We start from the raw sequence: 14,104 nt of genomic DNA, 5'->3' as shown, positions 1-14,104 counted from the left end.
ATACACTGCTCTGCACCATAACTGCTGAATTGTAAACCTAAGTATCTCGCCCCCTCTTCATTCTGTCTCTCTCTCCTGCCTCCTCTGTCTCTGTCTCTTTCCGCCCCGCGACCCCTCCCTCCGTCCCTCTCTATTTTCTCTCCCTTCTTTCTCTGTGTCTCTATCGATTCTGTGCTCAGGGGAGTCTGATCCAGATTCAGTGAATGGGAATAACGTTTCTAATGCTACCGGGAACGCCGGAAGTGCTCCGAAAAGACCTCAGGCTTCGATCCCAGGGAAAGCTGCTCCTTAAAGCAGCAGTGCGCACGCTCCCCTTTACCTTACGACTTCGGCTCCCCCTAGCGAGGATGTGTAAGCACACCCACAGACGGTTGCCTGGGAGACGTTCATTTCCCCTTTCTCCAGGGAGGCAGCAGGGGCTTCCGGGAGGTGGGGCGGGACTTCCGGCAAGTGAATGACTGGCAGAGCCGCGGAGGTGACAGGCAGAGCAGAGCGGCTGCAGCGGCCTCAGGGAAGCGGGGGAGCTGGGAGCAGACAGCCGAAAAGCAGTTCAGCCAGGCCCGGCCGGGAAGGCATCAGGCCGCGCTGGCGGCGGCAGCGGTAGCCACGATGATGGAGATCCAGATGGACGAGGGCGGAGGGGTGGTGGTGTACCAGGACGACTACTGCTCGGGCTCGGTGATGTCGGAGCGAGTGTCGGGCCTGGCGGGTTCCATCTACCGCGAGTTCGAGCGGCTCATCAGCTGCTACGACGAGGAGGTGGTGAAAGAGCTGATGCCGCTGGTGGTGAACGTGCTCGAGAACCTGGACTCGGTGCTCAGCGAGAACCAGGAGCACGAGGTGGAGCTCGAGCTGCTGCGCGAGGACAACGAGCAGCTGCTCACCCAGTACGAGCGGGAGAAGGCGCTGCGCAAGCAGGCCGAGGAGGTAGGCGGCGAGCCCGGGGCCGAGCGGCCGGCCAGGCCCGGCCCGGCCCGAGTGGGGCGGGGAGGGGGCAGGCGGGCGGGATGGGCCTCCTCCCCGCCCCGCCCCGGAAACCCTGCCTCTGACCCCTGGGCAGGCCGGGGTCCCTGCGGGCCTGCGTTCTCTTCCCACATCCCAGCATGGCACTCCTGCGGGCCTCCCCTTCCCCATCCCTCCCTCCATCCTATTTCGTTTCCAGGAACTCGGCTCCCCCCGCCTTCTCTCCCCCGAACCCCAAAACTCACCCTCTGGGAGCTCCTGCATCCTTCTCTTCGTCCCTACGGCCACACCCACAGAGGGAAAGGGAGAGGCATCCCTTCTTTGGGTGACCCTGGCCGAAAGACTCCATCTGAGAAGTCAGAGGTCACCCGGAATGTCCCCAGCGCTTAGCCCAGCCCCACGAGGAATGCCCAAGGTCACACACATCTTAGTGGCAGCTGCTCCTCGGGCCGTGATACCTAAATATAACCCTCATCCTTAAGAGCCATGCGTCTTTTCTCTGCCTAAATCAGATCCTGACCTGAGATCGGTTTTTGTTTGTTCCGACTGTTGCCCAAAGCCCGATCACTTCCCTTGACCAGCCTCTAACAGCTGCAGTCAGCCTTCCTTCTAAACAGATCCTCTTTGCAGCATGAAGCCGTCATTGGTAAAGGCTTTTTTCCCTTGTGTCCTTCTGTCCAGGATTCTTATGGTTTTGTGCAGAAGAATCACTTGGTAATTGCTTCCAACACTTAACGAGAGCCAAAAGCTCAGAAGCTTCTGTCGCATTCATTAGGTGAAACTGCTCTTGGCTTCTGTGTGTTTAAGGCTATTGCTGAGTTCATGCCTTGTTGGTAACTCTTCTGCCCTTTAAGTCACTACATTGGCCAGGTTGTAAGCATTTATAGAAAAACCTGGAAAATTCTAATGTGGGTGAGGGGGAGGAGGAAATAGAATTTTTCTGATCTGGAAATATTTTTACCCTGTAACTTGGAAAACTGCATGTGAACCAATTTAAACAGACATTCAGGCATAAGGAAGGAAGCTATATATTATGTAGAATGCCACTACTCTTAGCCGTGCATATATACATAGTATATATACGTATACATACCATGCTTATATACATAGGTGTTTTAGATAGAGGTAAGGTTCTTTATCAAACTCTTTGGCTGATAAATAGGAAGCTTCTAAACTCCTTTATGATAAATTTTGTTTTCCATGCTCTTGTTTGTCCACATAATGATCCTGATTTAAAGCAGAAATAAGAGAAAGAACTTGTGAATTTCTTAAACCATAGCTAGGATGTATTCTTAGTGAAATTTAAAGAATGTTTTGATAAACTAAAACTATAAAACAGCCCTCTGAATGAGCTTAATATACACTTACCATAGTGATAATGGTTTCATCCTTCAGTCAAGCAGGTATTCCTTAGTTGATAGTGATCCATCCATGTTTCTCTGAAATTGATGCTAATACTCAGACCTAATGACAATAGCTGATAAAGCATTGAACTCATTCTTTACAGGTAGAGATACTAAAGATTGTACATACATCATAAAATGTTAGAGTTGAAGGGACCTTAGATCATCTAGTCCATTTCCCTCATTTTACAGAGGCCCTAAAAAGTTTATGTAACCGGCCCAAGGTTATTACTAGTTAGTGGCTAAGCCTGAACTCGAACCTTAGTCTTCAGACTCCAAATTCAGGCTACTTCTCTTACATCACACTACCTCCAGTCAAAAGAAGAGTTATCTGTGAATGCAACAGCAAACTTCTGGTCCTGTGTTAAAGGAACTCACTGTTGTACCAAAATCTTATGTTTGTGTCAGTGTGCTCCATGCTTTATAGGTATCTAAAAACAAACCACTGTGTTTCAGTCAACCTGGTACCCTCAGTATTTCACCACTACCCTATATTTGAAAGAAAATAAATTATTCATTTAAGATATAATTTAAGAAATTTCTTAACTTTAAGGATAAGAATTAAGGGGAGAATAAGCAACCTACTGTGCTATACATAATAAGCAACCTACTATGCTATATATTATACAGTGTACTCTGCTCAGCACTTTATAAATATTAACTCATTTGATCCTCACAATAACCCTATGAAGCAGGTGATATTATGCTCATTTTATAATTGAGAAAACTGAGGCAGATAGAGGTTAAGCCACCTGCCCAGGGTCACACAGCTAATAAATGTATGAGACCGGATTTGAATTTAGGTCTTCTTGACTCCAGGCCCAGTGCTCAAGTACCACAGACTTGCCTCATAAAGTAACATTTTATTGTCAAACTTTACAATAAATAGACTGGGCAATCTTCCACAATATATGTAATTCTTTTGGGGGTGGGAAAGTGGAGTCAAGACTTTAAAAACTCTTTTCACGAAATCAGCAACTCTTGTACAACCTAAGGAGAGTTGCCAGGGACCCTAAAAGATCAAGTGACTTGCCTGGGGTCACAGAGCCAGTTAATGGAGTAGCTGGGCTTGGAGTCAGGGAGATCTGAGTTCAAATGCAGCCTTAGACACAGAGTTAAGTATCATTTAGCCTCTTTACTTCTGTTTCCTCATCTGTAAAAAAAGAAGATAATAATAGCATCTAGCCCCCTACGGTGGTTGTAGCTATATTTGTAAAGCATTGTATGAACCTTAAAGTGATATGTGAGTGTGGGTGTGTGTTTGTGTGTGTGGGTGTGTGGGTGTGTGCACGCGCACACGCGCTTATATGCTGAAATGATGATTATGGTGTATCAGAGTGAAGATTCCTGAATCCACTATACCTAGTTACTTCTCATGCAACTCACATGCAAACAAACATAGTTCTTTGTTCTTATAACCATTCCCAGATTGCTTCATGTGTGTAAATGTGGTTCCTAGGAGAATTCTAGTGGGTACCAACCATCTCCTAAGCTAAAAATGGTCAACCAGCTTCTTGTGGAGAAAGACTTAGAGAGGAAATTTTTTGTGCGACTGGGGATTGTATTGGCTTTATGGTTAATATTACTTTCATGTTGCTGAACACCTCCTCAGACTCAGAGAATCTCTAAACCAACGCTGGACCCTCCCCCAACTACAGCGCTCAAGAAGGCTTAGTCAGAGATGGGTAACTTGAGCTGCTTGCATGTTCCTGAGCTGGGAAGAGCCTTCAGTTTTTCAGAGCTCAGCCTTGGGCAATACAAGCAAATAGGCCTCTTTTCTACTTTCTACCTTTTAGTAAGTACAATTAAAGGAATTCAGAGATTGATCTGCCATCTAAGGGACAGGTTAGTAAGAAGGATGTGGCATTTAGGTGGCATTGTTTGTACTCTAGCCATATCCTCAGTTTTTATTCCTCTAAACTAAGAATAGTGATAACTGAAAAACAGTACAAAAGCTTACAAATTTAAATTAACTTTGTATGATCTTTGAAAGACAATTATTCACTGATTCCATTGTAAAAACAATAATTTCACAACTTTTTGAGTGTATATATACAAGATGCAGTTTTCCCTTTTGCCATTATTACATTGAGCATTTTTTAAATTGGCTATTTTGGGATGAAACCATTGAGATGCAGTGACTAGGGCTTTTGCCATTTGTCTCTTCAAATCAGCGCGCGCGCGCGCGTATACACACACACACACACACACACACAAGGGGTGCAGAAAAGTGAATTTCTTTAGAAAACTAAAACAGAAAAGCCCCCAAATCATTAGTGCATGGACAAGACCATTTTTTCTGAAAATGCAAACAATTTTTTTTATTAAGGTAAGTCACATGAATTCTTTTTTTTAATTAATTTATTTTGATTTATCAACAATCACTTCCATATGCTTTTGAGTTTAAAATTTTTCTCCCCCTTCCTCCCCACGACTTTCCCCAAGACGATGCACAATCTGATATAGGCTATACATATACATTCCTATTAAACATATTTTCACATTAGTGATGTTGTAAGAAAGAATTAGAACCAATAGGAGGAACCACCATAAAGAGGAAACAAAACTCAACAGAAGAGAGAAAAAAAATAGCAAATAGTATGTTTCAATCTGCATTCAAATTCCATAGCTCTTTCTTTGGATGTGGCTAGCATTTTCCATCACGAGGCCTTTGGAGATGTCTTAGATCCTTGTATTGCCGGGAAGGGTTAAGTTTATCAATATTAGTCATTGCACAACGTGGCTGTTAATGTGTGCAACGTTCTCTTGGTTCTGCTGACTTCACTCAGCATCAGACCATCCAAGTCTTTCCAGGTTTTTCTGAAGTCAGCCTGTTCATTATTTCTTAGAGTTCCATCACATTCATATACCACAACTTGTTCAGCCATTCTCCAATTGATGGGCATCCCCTCAATTTCCAATTCTTTGCCACCACAAAAAGAGCTGCTATGAATATTTTTGTACACATAGGTCCTTTTCCCATTTGTATGATCTCTTTGGGATATAGCCCTAGAAGTGCTATTGCTGGGTCAAAGGGTATGCACATTTTTATATAGCCCTTTGGGCATAGTTCTAAATTGCTCTCCAAAATGGTTGGATCATTTCACAACTCCACCAACAATGCATTGGAGTCAAATGAATTCTTGTATTCACTCATTCAAGTGTTTTGCTACCCTTATACTAAGGAAGCCTTTGTATGCATGTAATATGTAATATGTAATCCTTCCTGCTTAAATTTCAGTTCACTGCGTACTTGATGATTAGAGTCCACATACAAACGATCCAGTCTATATGCACTAAAAAATGATATAAATAATGATAACATTTTTATAGAGCCTGTACAGTCCTTTTAAAGCATAGAGGCTAAATCATAATCAACTCTTGGTTAGGCTTAGATCATCCATATTTTAGATTATCTGAACATTTTTTAGTGCAACAGCCAGTATTAACAGTGTATGTAACATTTATATACATAATCTGCCCCATCTCTAACAAGAGGCTGAAGGCCTAGGATCTCTGAAAGCTATATATTTTATAATCAGTCATTTGGAACCCACATTGATCATTGGATTTTTTTCAGAATTCTGTTTTCATTCATCTATACATCCATCCATGCATAAATGTATTAATTTTGCTATTAGAAATTGTATTGGTTCTATGGTTAAACAGAATATGGCCTTTGAAAAACCTAAAAAAATTTTTTTTTGTATATGTACATACATATGCACTTTGGTAGTCATTCTAGAATATTGTTCTTTCTTTGCCCTACATCAGCTCATAAAAGTCCTGTAATGTTTCTCTGAATTCTGTATATTCATTTCTTGTGTTTCAATATTATTCATTATATTCATATAGCACTTTATTTAACCCTTCCCCAATTGATAGGCACCTACTTTGATTATTGTTTTTTACTATTACAAAAAGTACTACTGTGAATATTTGGGTATTTGTGAGACCTTTCTACCATTGACCTTCTTTGGGGTATGTGCTTATATATCTTTGGGTCAACATATGAGAATTTTGGGGATTTTTCTTACATAATTCTACAGTTCCTGCAGCATTGATTTCTATCTTTTATCATCTTTGCCAATTTTCTGGGTATGAAGTAAAATGTCAGAGTTGTTTTCATTTGTATTTCTCATTATTAGTATTTTTTTCTAATATGGTCATCAGACAATATTCTTAGAAAAACTTTGAGTGGAAAGTGTCCATTTTTATTCTTGAGTCCAGAGAGGCTTAAAAGTGTTGTTGGCCATTGCTGCTGTTACTAAATGGAGAGAAGTCCTTAGGGCCTCATTGGTTAGAGATTAGAGTGGAAGTAACAAACTGTTGAATCTTTTATAACTTCAAATCAACAAATGTGTGTTTCTTGAGTCAGGTGATATGTACATGGACCACTGATGGACAGTGGGGGAATGTAAAGATGAACAATTCATGCTTCACTTTCTTAAGGAGCTTAGACACTGATTGAGAAGATTTTATGAACAATTGCTGAAGCATTTCTGATTTAATTGAGGCAGGTACTTCTGCTATCAAAGATTGTACCCACTTCTCTTTAGACCATCTCTTTATTTGAAGAAAAAAGATATACCATCTAGTAGCTAACCTTCTGGGGATGAACGTGACATATAATAGCCAAATAATAGTTGAAGACATATATTAGTAGTGTCAGAAGACGAGACATCGTTAATTACACCAAAACTAACTTTTAGGATACAGATCACTATGGTTTTCTGACCATTGTGCTTGAGCTAAACAAACCTCTGAAAATTCTAAGCCTTCTCCCACATTATCTTTTACTTTCAGGGGTAGACTTCCTTTCTCGACTTCAGTTTTATTCGATGAAGCCTTACCTTACTGAATGGAAGGTATAGAATCCCTTATTATCTTATTTCCAGCAACAAGCAGCTTTCTTTTTCTTCCTGACTGTGCTTCCCTAAGAAATGAGATTCCATCTGTGCTCCTGTGGGTGGGCTCATGAAGCTTGCTTTCCTAATGTGTCTATTTACATCAGCATGGCTTTCTGTTTTAAGAACATGAATTCTATAGGGCAAAGACCATATTTCTTTCGTTTCCTTCTATATAGATCATACTGTAGTATCACTCAGATAAGGAATATTGAGATAAGCCAATGTAGATTGTTAAGTTTGTTTCATTTGAGAATAATTTTTCATGGAAATCAATGTAAGTTCTATTTCTTGGCACATTTCAACCTGAATCTATACCAGGAAAAAAAAACAACAGTCTACTGAACTTAATCTTTTTCTGCTTCTGACTTCTACTCAAATGTATATATGATTTTATTACCGTGGGTACTCTTTTTACTGGTTTAAACCTACAGATTTGTTGTTGTTGTTGTTGTTTGTCTTCCTCCTGGAAGAAGGCTGTGACATCAGGGAGGTGATGCCATGACATGCAAGTGAATTGGATTTAAGTGAGAGAGGGCTGTGCAAAGTTACCAGCCTCACTTTCTCCTCCAGAGCTATCTGGGTCCAGTGGCGAGATATAGGTGGATCAGGATGACTGGAGATGACCCTGGATGCAATGAGAGACCGTAGTCTTTTTAAGCTAAGGTCTTTAACGGTTCTCAGTTTGACTGAGGCAGTACCCATTCAGTGATCAAGGCTAGGTAAGAAATGCAGAGAATAGCTTAGTCAAAACAAAACCAAACCCTACAGATTTAAATTTTTCCTCAGTGCTTATCCATGTCCTCCCCTAAATCCTCAACAATCCTCTAATAAATCCTCTAGATCTCTTGAAATCACATGAGTATCAATGGAACAAACCACTGATAGTTTCACTATATGACTGGCTAGCCTTTCCTTCTGGTATAAATTCAATGATGATATCCTTTACACTGCTTCTCCTGGCCAATTCTTCGTTGTTAATGTGTTAAGCCTTCAGAAACTTTGTTCTATGACATGCACCTATAGGTGATTACTGAAGACCACTCATGTTAAAAAGATAGGCTTTTGTTTCAAGGAGAAACTCAGTATTTTTAATAATAAACAAGATTTAAATAATATTTTAAGGTTTACAAAGTACTTTATATATATTAACATATTTGATCATTAAAAGCATTGTACAATTTCCTAAAGACAATTTAGCTTATTCTCTTTAGGTCTAAGCCAACTTATTGTCCATTTGCGTGCTTTTTCAGGTTATACATACTGTTGGACCAACTTCATGGATTGTCCGTTCAACTGCATGTCAGAGTCTTCAATAGGCATTTTTCATCCGCTTGGTCTCTCCTATGTGGATAGTTTGGCTGAACTCTTGAGTAATAATGGATCTCACTTAGAAAGCACAGCAGTGTTTCAGGGCTTTATCATGTCAGTACAAAATCATATCAAACAAATAATCTAGAGGGCCTCACCATCTATGGGGAATACTTCTTCCTTGTGAATTCTACAGCAATGGCAAACACCTCTGACAAACATTTGTCTACCTTTTTTGTGTATTCTTTGTGATCACTAATCACAGGGTGTTCATATGAGGTCATATTGTTATATCTTTCATAGAGTTTTATGTGATTTTGACATATGCATGGGAGACACCTTATTAGAGGAGAATCTTTAAGGTAGCAATTTGCTTTACTAAACCAGATTTTTAATAATAAAAAAATAGTAAGCACAGTGGGATTTTTGTGTTCTTAGCACCTTCCAGTCAGTTTGTATGACTATTCAGCTGCAGAATATCATTTGCAAAAAACTGCCTGCCTCCTTTTCATGCCTTCATCAAGGATGCCCTTGATGCATCTGTAGTTTAGGTGCATCATAAAGATTTTGTAGAGATGACAAAGCAGCATATGCACTGGTATTTATGGATATTTTTACAGTTACTATTTTTAGTGACTCTCCTCTCTGGATTTTTGTCACACTGCTTTCTCTTGGTTCTTCTCCTGTATGATCACTCTTGCAATCTCCCTAACTGTGGCTGTATCTAAAGACTGTCATGGACCTTTTTCTCTTCTCTCTCTGTACTCTTTCTCAGTTACCCCATCAGTTCCCATGGGCTTAATTATCATCTCAGAAATTACTCCTGGAGCTATATATTTAGCCATTGTCTCCTGAGCTCTAATCAGTCTCATATCACGAAGTGCTTGGACATTTTGGATTAGATGTCTATAGGCATTTCATACTCATGTATCTCTAAAACAGTTTTCATTATCTTTTTCCCTAAACCCCACCTCTTAATCCTATGATTTCTCTTTCTGTCAAGGGCACCACCATCCTCCCAGTCACTAAGTTTACAAGCGTAGAGTCATCCTTGAATCCTTATTGTCTGTCACCCCACATAGCCATTCACTTGCCAAGCCTTGTTGGTTTTGCTTCCATGACATTTCTTGTTGTAATCCCCTTCTCTCTATTTAGACAGCTGTGACCCTAATTTAAACTCTTATCACCTCTCACCTTGACTGTTGAATCATCTCTCGATTGGATTTCCTGATTGAAATCTCTACCCTCTCATATCCATCTGTCACACAGCTTCCAAAGTGATATTCCTAAAGCATAGATCTGATGAGGTCACATTCCTACTCAGTAAACCCCAGTAGCTCCCTTTTACATGTAGGATAAAATGCAAACTTCTCTCTCATTTGAAGCCTTTCACAACCTTTCTAGGCTGAGATTCTACCTTTTTAGACTCATTATACATTATTTCTACTCACAAACACTGTAGTCTAGCCAAACTGGCCTGCTTTTTGTTCCCCACTATGACACTCCAGCTCTTGCTTCTTTGTTTTAGGAAAGCACTCTCTCCTCACCTTTGCTCCTCAGAATTCCTAGTTGTGTACACAAGTGCCAGTGACTACTTGAGACATTTCTTGATCCCCTTGGATACTAATGCTCTCTGTCCAGAAATTATCTTATGTTCATTTTGTATGTAGTTTTTTTAATACTTCCTATCTCCCATAATAGTATGTGAGCTCTTCAAGTGAAGGAACTGTTGGATTTTTGTTTTTCTATCCCTAGCACTTTGGACTTAGGCAATTAATAAGTTTCTGTTGGTTGATAGTAATTTTTTGTAAATAATTTTTCCCTATTATTTCATATCATTTCTTCTCTCAGATACCTTGAGATAAGGTGCCTCCATATGCCTCAAAAGTGTATCACTTTCATCATAGACTTCCTCTGTATATACTTTTTCTTATCCAGCTGTTCTTCTCATTTTTATTTTCTTTAGTGATATTTTAATCTCCTCAGGTGGCATATTGTGGACTTTGATGTTAGAGTTCTCAAGTGGTAGCTAGCTCTAATGTCATTAATGGACAAAAGAATTTTTTTTTTTCCAAAAGAGATCAGAGCAACATAAGAGACTTTTGTTATAGAAATGTTGACAGGAAGGTGGCAGATTAGAGGCAGCCAATCTAAACTCTCGACATACCCATCCAGACAACTTTAAAATAATGTTTTAAGTAAAATTTTGAAGCAGCAGAACCAATAAAAGATCAGGGTGAGGCATTTTTCTGGCCTAGGCAAACTTAGGAGGTCCCCAGGACAAGTTAGTCATACCAAGGTAGAAGCCTGTTGGCCTCCACACATGGTGGCAGCGGTAGTAGCAGCAGGAGTTCTTAGCCCAGAGATGGTAAGGGGGTTAAACAACTGGTCAGAAAGAGATTACAGTGGACTGGCTGGCATTGCTGGCATTGCTTGACAACTATTGCCCATACAAAGTTTTGTGTTGCTGTTCCAAGGAGGAGAGGTGTGCTTGTGGTCAGTTACAAGGGAGTAGGAATCTGGGTCACAGTTCCAGGGTAAAGAGAGCGCTAGCACTTGTGGTTGTAGGGGAGCAGGGACCTTTCTTGGGTGAAGACCAGAGCACAGACCAGGAGAACAGTGACCATACTGCTCCCAGGATCACACCACCTTGGAAGTACCAAAAATTTATAGACCTCCAGAACTAGCTTTGAAAACAGCAGCACGAAAAAGCCTAAAGTTTGGGACAGTTCCTCCTCACTCCCAGGTGAGCAGAGCCAACTTTAGTGTAGAGTTGAGTTAAGAAATCGGCTAGAAAAATGAGCAAACAACAACAACAAATTTGACTGTAAAAAGCTACTACAGTGGCAGGGAAGACCAAGACATAAACTCAGAAGACAACAACAATGTGAAAACAGTTACAGACAAAATCTCAAAGAAAAATGTTAACTGAACCCAAGCAAAACAAGAATCCCTGAAAGAATTAAAGAAAATGCTAAGAATGGTAAAGGAAAAATTGGGAAAAGAAGTAAGAGTGATACAAAAAAATTATGAAAAAAGAATTAACAGCTTGGTAAAAGAGGCACAAAAAAATACTGAAGCTAACACCTTAAAAAGAATTGGCTTAATGGTAAAAGGGGCACAAAAATTCACTGAAGAAAAGAATTCATTAAAAAATAGAATTGGAGGGGCAGCTAGGTGGCACAGTGGATAGAGCTCTGGCCTTGGAATCAGAAGGACCTAAGTTCAAATGCAGCCTCAGACACTTGACACTTAACTAGCTATGTGACCTTGGGCAAGTCACTTAACCCCAATTGCTAGCCAATAAAATAAAATAAAATTGGCCAAGTGGAAAATGAGGTACAAAATCTCGCTGTAGAAAATAATTCCTTAGAAATTAGAATTGGCCAAGTGCAAGCTAATGACTCCATGAGAGTCATCACCCTTTGACCCAGCAATACCACTACTAGTTCTGTATCCCAAAGAGATCAGAGAAAAAGGAAAAGAATCTGTATGTACAAAAACATTTTAGTAGCTTTTTTTGTGGTGACAAAGAATTGGAAAAAGAGGGGATGCTCATTAATAGGGGAATGACTGAACATGCTGTGGCATGTGATTGTGATGGAGTACTGTTGAGCTATGGGAAATGATGAGAGGAAGGGCAGCTAGGTGGTACAGTGGATAGAGCACTGGCTCTGAAGTCAGGAGGACCTGAGTTCAAATCTTGTCTCAGACTAGACACTTGACACTTACTAGCTGTGTGACCCAGGGCAAGTCACTTAACCCCATTGCCTAGCAAAAACAAAAAGAAAAAGGAAATGATGAGAGGGATGGTTTCAGAAAAACATAGTAAGACCTATATGAACTGATGCACAGTAAAGTCAGAAATAGGAAATCATGATTTCACATGTATAATGTGCACAGTAACAGCAATGTTGTGGTAACAATCAAGTGTGAAAGACTTGGCTACTTTGACCAATACAGTGATCTAAGACAGTTCCAGAGGACTCAGGATGAAAAAAAAAACTGCTTTTCATCTCTAGAGAGAGAATTGATGAACTTTGAGTGCAAACTGAAGTATAATTTTCTCATTTTTTTTTTGGCAATATGGCTTATATAGAAATATGTTTTGCATGATTTCACATGTATACTTGATATCATATTGCCTGCCTACTAAGTGTGGTGGAGGGGGTGGGAGGAAGGGAGAGAATTTGGAACTCAGAATTTAAAAAGAGAAGAATGCAAAAAATAAATAATAAAATTGTAGAATTAAAAAAAAATGTTGACATATTCCATTTTTTTGTTTGTTATTTGTCCTTCCATTTCATACTTAAATGCCCTCAAGGTGATCTAGTGTAAGGTCTCTCCCCAACTTTTAAATAAATTTATGTTTCTCTCTTGCTTCTTGGATGGAGTTTTATGAGATTTATAATTTTTTTGCCAAACTTTCCTATGAGAGCATACAAATGAGTTTGTATACTAAACCAGTTGTTGCTGTTGGCTGCCACCTTTATCCACTAGCAAGATGAAGTGTTTGCTGGTCAAGGCTTTTTCTAAGTTTTTTCAATCTCATAGTGGCAGTTGATTTCCAAATTAAACTTCTTAGGAAGTCGTAATAGTCTTTGTTGGTGCTTAGTATTTTATCCATTTCCCATTTTTTAGCACCAACAACTTGTTTACATATGTCAGGCTGGAATTTCCTAAGTTAGGCCCCTTATCTTCCCATTTTTAGTTGTCTTATTTGGTCATCTTTTCTCTAACAAGTCATTGGTGGCTTCTAATCCCTTAACCCCTCAATTCTTTCTCAGGCTGTCTCCCCTGCCCTAGTTACTATCTCCTCTTTTCCCCAACTTGACCACTTGTTGAACCAATTCAATTCTATGAAGTCCTCCTCTCCTGAATCTCTAGCCCCTTTATCATTTTGTCAGTTGCAGCCTGCCTAGCCTCAGCCTTGCATAATTCCCATCATTGGGAAGGCATTTCTGCCTTCATTTCCCACACATGTTGCTGAGCAAAGGTGGAAAAAATCACGTACCTATTTTGATTGCGTACACTACAAATTTATGTTACACAAACTCAACTGGGCCCTCCCAGCTGCTAGGCAATCCTAATATAACTCCTTTATCTATTCATTTTCCCTTTCTCCATAGCAGCTCTTCCAAACCTTTTCATTCTTCCTTAAAGCTCTCATTATTCCTCCTCCCCCCCACTCTCTTAGGTGCAAAACTTGATTCATATTTTATAGAAAAAATTGAGGCCATTCTCTAAGAGCTCACTCTTCTCCCCTCTTTTTTCATCTTCTGTTACTCATATGCCTTCTGCCACTATCTTCTCCTTCACCCCTGCCTCAGTTGATGAAGAAGTGGTCCTTCTCCTCACATGCCAGGCCGTATTTGGTCATTGTGTGGACCCTGATTATCTCAGAATGAATGTAAATACCAGTTGTTTTTATTTTGCCCAGAAACCCAGAGAGTATCTCTCCCCTCCCCCTCCCCCATGGGATCATCTATCTATTTATTTGCTTACTTATTCCTTCACTGT

General features: G+C 40.2%; 1 protein-coding gene across 13 annotated transcripts in view; it reads left to right on the top strand.

The window, feature by feature from the left end:
* Window positions 1–316: 316 nt before the first annotated feature.
* The window catches only part of MAPK8IP3 (mitogen-activated protein kinase 8 interacting protein 3), an 84,790-nt gene continuing 71,002 nt past the window's right edge, over window positions 317–14,104 (top strand). For all 13 annotated transcript variants that reach the window (XM_027862669.1, XM_027862660.1, XM_027862668.1 and 10 more), the window contains exon 1: window positions 317–927. In XM_027862669.1, coding sequence (XP_027718470.1) covers window positions 610–927 — 318 coding nt within the window. In that variant the 5' untranslated portion in view covers window positions 317–609. The remainder of the gene's footprint in view (window positions 928–14,104) is intronic.

This window comes from Vombatus ursinus, unplaced genomic scaffold, assembly GCF_900497805.2.
Source record: "Vombatus ursinus unplaced genomic scaffold, bare-nosed wombat genome assembly UNPS02014770.1, whole genome shotgun sequence".
NCBI classification, from domain to species: Eukaryota; Metazoa; Chordata; class Mammalia; order Diprotodontia; family Vombatidae; genus Vombatus; species Vombatus ursinus.
Note: the sequence above shows the minus strand (reverse complement) of the source record. Positions and strands in the feature narration are given on the sequence as shown.